The 7,082-nt window shown below is 60.7% G+C and overlaps 4 protein-coding genes across 4 annotated transcripts in view; 2 read left to right on the top strand and 2 right to left on the bottom strand.

Annotated features, from left to right (window-relative positions):
• The window catches only part of SDRG_15835 (hypothetical protein), a gene marked incomplete at its 3' end in the record, with an annotated part of 2,289 nt that extends 728 nt beyond the window's left edge, over nt 1-1,561 (bottom strand). The window contains exons 1-9 of the mRNA XM_008622019.1: nt 1,360-1,561; nt 1,241-1,321; nt 1,117-1,185; nt 1,008-1,076; nt 897-962; nt 655-848; nt 579-608; nt 505-537; nt 6-463 (exon numbers count right to left, since the gene is read on the bottom strand). Of these exons, the coding sequence (XP_008620241.1) occupies nt 6-463; nt 505-537; nt 579-608; nt 655-848; nt 897-962; nt 1,008-1,076; nt 1,117-1,185; nt 1,241-1,321; nt 1,360-1,517 (1,158 nt within the window). The 5' untranslated portion in view covers nt 1,518-1,561. The remainder of the gene's footprint in view (nt 1-5; nt 464-504; nt 538-578; nt 609-654; nt 849-896; nt 963-1,007; nt 1,077-1,116; nt 1,186-1,240; nt 1,322-1,359) is intronic.
• A 178-nt stretch (nt 1,562-1,739) lies between these two features.
• SDRG_15834 (hypothetical protein) lies at nt 1,740-3,145 on the bottom strand. The gene has a single exon (XM_008622018.1). It carries the CDS (start codon nt 3,032-3,034, stop codon nt 1,784-1,786), a length of 1,251 nt encoding a protein of 416 aa, XP_008620240.1. The 5' UTR covers nt 3,035-3,145; the 3' UTR covers nt 1,740-1,783.
• Nucleotides 3,146-3,808: 663 nt separating this feature from the next.
• On the top strand, nt 3,809-5,444 carry SDRG_15833 (hypothetical protein). The gene has a single exon (XM_008622017.1). The coding sequence runs from the start codon at nt 3,901-3,903 to the stop codon at nt 5,395-5,397; it is 1,497 nt and encodes a 498-aa protein (XP_008620239.1). The 5' UTR covers nt 3,809-3,900; the 3' UTR covers nt 5,398-5,444.
• Nucleotides 5,445-5,607: 163 nt separating this feature from the next.
• SDRG_15832 (hypothetical protein) overlaps nt 5,608-7,082 on the top strand; it is a gene marked incomplete at its 3' end in the record, with an annotated part of 2,180 nt that continues 705 nt past the window's right edge. Inside the window, exons 1-7 of the mRNA XM_008622016.1 lie at nt 5,608-5,824; nt 5,867-5,935; nt 5,981-6,049; nt 6,096-6,164; nt 6,204-6,269; nt 6,319-6,506; nt 6,554-7,077. Of these exons, the coding sequence (XP_008620238.1) occupies nt 5,658-5,824; nt 5,867-5,935; nt 5,981-6,049; nt 6,096-6,164; nt 6,204-6,269; nt 6,319-6,506; nt 6,554-7,077 (1,152 nt within the window). The 5' untranslated portion in view covers nt 5,608-5,657. The remainder of the gene's footprint in view (nt 5,825-5,866; nt 5,936-5,980; nt 6,050-6,095; nt 6,165-6,203; nt 6,270-6,318; nt 6,507-6,553; nt 7,078-7,082) is intronic.

Genomic DNA, 7,082 nt, shown 5'->3' with positions numbered 1-7,082 from the left:
CGGACAATGTTGTCGTGGTGCAGCGTCGAGAACAGCTGGATCTCGTGCATGAAGGCCTGGACGTGGGTCGCGTGGCGCGTGTGGACGGCCTGGAGCTCCTTGACGGCGACGACTTGGTCTTGGAAGAGCGCTCTGTACACGATCGCAAAGCCGCCGTTGCCACAAATCTGCTTTTGCGCCAGCTCGCGCTTGGGAATCCGGTACCCGTTCAGCTCTGGGTCCGACCGAATGTCGTAGCTGTAGGCAAACGCAAAGTCGCTGACGACGACGGGCGTCTCGTCGTAGGACGCGGTGGCGGCGTTTGGCTTGCGCGATATCTCGGCCGACGGCGTCGAGTGGTCGAGGTACTGGGTGTTGGAGCGGCGGCGGTGGCGGAGGCGCAGCAGCCCACCGATGACGAGAAGGATGAGAACCGCAGCACCGATGCCAAGGCCAGCGTAGAGACCCGTCGACGCTCCAGAGTCTACAGTTGCGTGAGGCAGAGTGGATAGCACTTGCACCGACCGGTACTCGAGGCATCGGCTGTACCGGGACCTACTACAACATCGTGAGCGCAAGGGGTAGGGTTAGCATCGTACCGGGCACAGTTGTCGCCGCTGCACCAACATCTAGGTTGTATCGTTCATGCACCTCGTTGCATGGACACGTTTTTACCGAGGACGCAAGCAGTGTGCAGAAGTGGTCGGCCGCCGTTGACCTCGGCGTCAATGGCGCCTTGGAACGTCTGGCGCGTGCCCTTGCACTCGAGCGCGCGAATCGCTCGATCGGTGAAGAGCTGCACGCGCGAGAGCGCAGCGAACGATGCGGCGTTGATGTTGAACGTGTCGATCGTGTTGACGTAAAGGCTCCTACGACACATGACGCTTACTTCATGTCCAAGCGAGGATCATTCCTACAGGCTCTGGAGCGACGACGGAATGACGAGGCCGTCGATGCTCGTGATTTGGTTGGAGCTGAGCGCTCTACCACAGAATGTATCACTTGGCGATGCTTGGAGGAAGACTTACAGAGTTCGGAGCTTGGCGGGAATCGAAAAGGACGCGTTGATTTGATGCAGCTTGTTGCCCGTGAGATCCCTAGTCTTTGTCAGTGCCATGATCGGCGAAGGCCTCGTACAGCTTGACGAGGGACTGCGGCCACTGGACTGCGTTGAGCGACTCGCCAAGGAGGTTAAAGCGGAGAGAGCTAGAGGACGTCGTAGAAGATGAGGCGACTTCATGGCAGAGGCCATGCAAGGTACATCGAAGCGAGCTGCGAGGCAGCGCCCAGGGTACTGCCCAGCGTCGGGTTGATGGATACGAGTGTGCTAGACGAGATCGTGCTACAGAGCGTGAGCCAAAGCCAAAGCCCCGGACGTACAGAGCTGTCGCGGACGGCGGGAGAGACTCGATCGACGTCACCGGTGCGTCGACGTAGAGGCCGCCGCGGCTGTCGAGGCTTAGGTCGGTCTCGTTGCCAGGGCCGTAGACGACGCAGGCGGGCGCCGTCTTGTTGGCGCACGTCGTCGTGAGGGACATTGTTGCGCCAGTCGATCGCGTTGTTCGACGAGCGTGCGATTATGGCGAGCGAGCATGTGATTGGCTCAACAAAACTTCGACAAACGACATGCGTTCTGGGGATGCCACGTGTAACAGCCATCTTGGCAGCTAAGGCCAGTTTCCTGCTGCAACTAGGGTCTGAGAACGGCTTAGAACGGGTCTAAGAACACCTCTAGCTGCTGCGCTGCTGCTCTATACCAATAGACACCACTGCAACTTCATTTCTCATAACACTCTACTCGTATCTAGGCCTTGCGGGCAAAGAAGAGCCCCCACTTTTGGTCGCCTTCCGCGCAGCGCACGAGCTTGGCCTCCCAGCCGTCGACAATGTCCTCGTAGTCGTGCGCCGACGTCTCGGCGATGAACGCATCCTTGTTGAGACGCGTCCGGTCCAGCTCCGTCTGCAGCACTTGGACAAAGTGCTCGGTGCGGTCTTCCGCCTCGACGTCCGTAAACCCGACGCTCGCAATCACATTGCCGTACGCTGCGGGCGTCAGCAGGTGGTAGCCGCGGCTCGTCACATACGCCTTGAAGCGGGTCGTTTGCGTCTCGGCCTCGCCGCAGCAGTAGTCCGAGATGAGGAGGCGGCCGCCGGGCTTGAGCCAGCTGTAAAACTTGGCGAAGAGCGCCTTCTTGTCCCCAATGTGCAGGATCGTGTCGCGCGAGTAGATCACGTCAAACGACGCCGGCGCATACTCCTTCGTCGTCGCGTCGCAAATCTCAAACTCGCAGTCGACGCTCGGGTCGGTCAGCGACGTCTCGAGCGCGCGGTGCACCATGTTGGTCGAGAGGTCGATGCCGACGACGCTGACGCCAAAGGTCTTGGCCATGTAAAAGTCGCCGCCGCCAATGCCGCAGCCCACGTCGAGGACGCGCTCGCCATGGCGGAGGCCGAGCTTGGCGACAAACTCGGTGGTCGTGTCCTGGCCGCCCGTGCTGATGTAGCCCGCGCCAAAGATCTTTTCGTAGCGCGCAATGCTGCCGCGCGAGTACTGCTGCGCGTCCAGGAACCGCTGGAAGGACGCCAGCGTGTCCTGCTTGACCACCTTGAGAAAGGCAAACGTCACGTGCATGCTATTGCGAGGCGAGATGAGCTTGGCCGAGGATGTGCGCAGCTCAAACTGCGCCATGAGCGGCCCGTCGGGGCGACACACGGACGCGTACGCCTCCGTGTAGGCGTGCGGGTGCCGGTACGTGGCTTTCGCGTCGTCGCCACCAAAGCACGTTTCGTCAAAGTACGCGAGGCCGCCTTCGACGAGGCAGGCCAGCGTTGCGGACGCCACAGCGGCGAGGGCAGCCTCGCTAAGGTACCGGTGGGCTCCATGGCTGAGTACGACGTCGACGGACGCCGGCGCAATGGACGCGAGCGCCGAGGGATCGTCGATGGAGACGTGGGTGATGGTGGCCGCCACCTTGGCCACGCCGTGGGCGGCGTCGCCAGAGCCGAGAACGAGCACGCGCTTGCCGTGGCAGTCGCGGACGAGGTCGTCTTGCATGCTGGTCGCTTTTTCGGAAATGACCGCCTGTCTGAGCCAAAGATTCAACGTGCCATGCGTTGAAGTCGGGTCGGCGATGCGCTCGCTCCAGACTTGGTGCGAGTCGATGTCGTCTAGTAGACATTCGACTAACTACAACACGAGTACACGCGAGTACTGCGATGCATCTCCACGACGGTCGTTCCTTTGACCATGGCGTGCGATTTCCCACGTCGTTTGCCACGCACGGCGTGAAAAATACCATTGCATTTCACACATGTGCAAACACCGTGTAAATTGTTTTTCACCACGTGAGTCATTCGAGTGTTGCGATCTTTTGAAAATAAGCCAATCACGCGCCGGCACGTCAAATGAGCTGGAGCAGATGGCGGGATCTCGGCGCCCACTTCAAGCCCGCGGCGAAAGCAACGCCAGCAGGCTTCTCGCTGCCGCCAGCCAACGGATCCACGGCCATAGCTAGTCTCAGTGTAGTCCCTCAGTTCTTAGTACGTGGTAGAATACCGTAGTGGCGCACGTATTCGAAATCGGCTTGCTTCGCTGTCGTGGCGCCACGTGGTCTCGCCCGTCGTGGTGGCGCGCGCTCATTCGTCAGCGGCTCACGATGGCGGCAGGTGTGCACGCCAGGTGGCCTTTCTGGCGGTTCGACGCGCTGTGATTGGTCGATGGTTTGATTTGCATGAATTTCGGCCAATCCGCGAGGTGCACGCGACAGACCGCGTCGGCGTTGCCTTCCATCCGGCATGCGTCGGGGCGACTTTTGGCGTCGTCCTTCAACGCCTTTGTAGTCACTTGGCCTCAGCGATCTTCTTGCAACGTTGGACCGGTATTTCATTTCTGAATTTGCCCTTTCCCAGGCACCAATAACGATGGCCGGCCTCGACGAAGCGACTGTTGCGACGCGCAACGACATGAAGAGCTACTGGTCGGAGCACAGCCAAGAGACGACGATCGAGACGATGATGCTCGACTCGAACGCCAAGGTGCTCCACGAGCTCGAGATCCCCGAGATCCTCGCCAAGCTCCCGGACGTCAAGGACAAGGACGTGCTCGAAATGGCGGCCGGCATTGGCCGCTACACGGGCCGCATTGCCGACGAGGCGGCCAGCATCACGGCCGTCGAGTTCATCGAGGACTTTCACAAGGCGAATGAAAAGGCCAACGGCCACCGCGGCAACGTGTCGTTTTTGTGCGCGGACGTGTGCGACCTCGAGCGCCAGCCATCGTCGTTCGACGTGGTCTTCTCCAACTGGCTGCTCATGTACCTCGACGACGACGAGGTGTCGCGCCTCGCCCAGAAGACGCTCAAGTGGCTCCGTCCCGGCGGCGAAGTCTTCTTCCGCGAGTCGTGCTTTCGCCAAAGCGGCGACGTCAAGCGCACGTCCAACCCGACGAAATACCGCCACCCGAGCTTTTACGTCGGGGCGTTTGCATCCGCCGTCATTGACGAAGGCAACGGCCGCGTGAGCCAGTTTGAGCTCGTGTCGTCGTCGTCGGTCGGCGTCTACCGTCGCGTCAAGAAGAACAATGGCCAGATCTGTTTTCGCTTCAAGAAGGTGATCAAGGAGGGCTCGGTCGGCGCGGCCGAGACGTTCCAGCGGTTCCTGGACGCGCAGCAGTACTCGCGCGGCAGCATTGCGCGCTACGAAAAGATCTTTGGCGCGGGCTACATCAGCACGGGCGGCCAGGACACGACCACCGAGTTTGTTGCCAAGCTCGGCCTCCGCCATGGCGAGCGCGTCCTCGACGTGGGCTGCGGCATTGGCGGCGGCGACTTTTACATGGCCAAGACCTTTGGCGTCAGCGTCGTCGGCATCGACCTCTCGACCAACATGGTGCACCGCGCGCTCGAGACGTCGCTGACCGACCCGAGCGTCGACTGCGAGTTTGAGATTTGCGACGCGACGACGAAGGAGTATGCGCCGGCGTCGTTTGACGTGATCTACTCGCGCGACACGATCCTGCACATTGGGGACAAGAAGGCGCTCTTCGCCAAGTTTTACAGCTGGCTCAAGCCCGGCGGCCGCCTCCTCATCTCGGACTACTGCTGCGGCGAGGCCGAGACGCAAACGACCCGCTTCAAGGCGTATGTGGCGAGCCGCGGCTACCACCTGCTGACGCCCGCAGCGTACGGCAATGTGATTGCGAGCGTCGGGTTTACGGACGTCGAGGCGGAAGACCGCACCGAGCACTTTGTCCAAGTGCTGCAGACGGAGCTGGACCGGACGCGTCTCAACAAGGATGCGTTCATCGCCGAGACGTCGGCGCACGACTACGAGGACATTGTCGACGGCTGGGAGGCCAAGCTCGTGCGCTGCGCGGAAGGCGACCAAAAGTGGGGGCTCTTCTTTGCCCGCAAGGCCTAGATACGAGTAGAGTGTTATGAGAAATGAAGTTGTAGTGTTGTAGTTGACGCCTTGGTTGTTTGGTTTCTACTGCACTGGCACCCTGATCTGGCATCGCTCAGTCAGAGTTTGAAACAGAGTTTACCTTTGTGAAACGCTGGAGTAAGGTTCGAAACAGAATCTTGGGTGTGACACGCCCTCGAGAAGGACCAATCACGGGGTTTTGGCATGGACAGGCAGCGCGCATCGAACCAGTTGCTCAGCAGCCCAGTGAGTGTAGCATGGTCGGGACCCTCACGACGACGTGCGCCAACAAGACGGCGCCCGCCTGCGTCGTCTACGGTCCTGGCAACGAGACCGATGTGACGTTCAGCAGCGGCTCCACCAGCCTCTACGTGAGCGTCGAGGTCCACGTCCTGCACGCGCTGCCGGCTGGCACCGCCACCTTGTTCGTTGTCGCCGCTATTGCCATTGCTGATGTGCAAGCTAGGTATCTCGAGGACAACTCGCTCGCGCTTATCGAGCCAGCGTTCACTGCGCCTGCGCAGCTCACCGCCATGTAGCTTGTCGAGGACGATGGCCTGCGTGCTCACGCTCAATGTAGGAGTCTGCGCTACAACGCACTGGACAGCGCGCTCAACGTCGTCCAGTGGCCAGCGTCGCTCACCAACCTGTGCCATCTGCGCCTCGAATTAGACTGTGGCTCACGCTGGCGATAGCGATCTCACGGGCAACAACATGCGGGTCGTCAACGGGTCGTTTACGCTGCCCGCCATGCTCCGATACTTGTACGCTTCAGAGCAAAGCGGCTGCTCACGCTCGCATAGATCGCTCTCGACCAACAACCTCACGACCATCGACGGCTGGCGCATCCCGTCGACGCTGTTGAGCCTGTACCCTGTCGTCGTGCTGTCGTTGAGAAGACTCATGTGGCCAGCGTAGCGACCTCTCGTTCCACTACATTGAGACGTTCAACGTCGATGCAGCGTCGTTCGCGGCGCTACGCGACATTCAAGTCTTCTCGACCGTGGCGATTCGACCCACCTCCTGCGCCGGAACGCTGGAGACATATCAAGGCGCCCCAGACGCCCGGACGAAAGAGGTCCTCACCCACAAGATTTGCGTTGTCGGTTCGTTCACTTACTCTTCAGAGCCTGGCACTAACTCTCGTGCCTAGCCAGCACCACGACACCCGCCCCAACGGCCGTGAACAAAGGCACAACGGCACCGGCAACTGCGTCGCCAGCATCGTCGGCGTCGTCGTCGGCCACGTACATTGGCATCGGTGTCGGTGTCGCCGTCGTTCTCGCGGTCCTCGCGTTTGTTTTGATCCGGCGCCGGCGCCGACCACTCTCGACTACGGCCACACCGAGCACAACGGACCTGCGCGCGACCTTTCAACAGTATCAAGAGTCCCAGCAGCGCGAGATCACGTCATCGAAAGGCTCGGACGGCACGTTTGCCTACAGCTACGACATTCGGTCGGACCCAGAGCTGAACGGGTACCGGATTCCCAAGCGCGAGTTGGCGCAAAAGCAGATTTGTGGCAACGGCGGCTTTGCGATCGTGTACAGAGCGCTCTTTCAAGACCAAGTCGTCGCCGTCAAGGAGCTCCAGGCCGTCCACACGCGCCACGCGACCCACGTCCAGGCCTTCATGCACGAGATCCAGCTGTTCTCGACGCTGCACCACGACAACATTGTCCG

The sequence above is a fragment of the Saprolegnia diclina genome, assembly GCF_000281045.1.
Source record: "Saprolegnia diclina VS20 unplaced genomic scaffold supercont1.103, whole genome shotgun sequence".
Taxonomy (NCBI): domain Eukaryota; phylum Oomycota; class Saprolegniomycetes; order Saprolegniales; family Saprolegniaceae; genus Saprolegnia; species Saprolegnia diclina.
This window is presented reverse-complemented; position numbering and strand designations above follow the sequence as displayed.

What these genes read in the sequence shown, in the direction of transcription:
- SDRG_15833 (XM_008622017.1), top strand. Translation starts at nt 3,901, where the DNA reads ATGGCCGGCCTCGACGAAGCGACTGTTGCGACGCGCAACGACATGAAG.
- SDRG_15834 (XM_008622018.1), bottom strand. Translation starts at nt 3,034, where the DNA reads ATGCAAGACGACCTCGTCCGCGACTGCCACGGCAAGCGCGTGCTCGTT.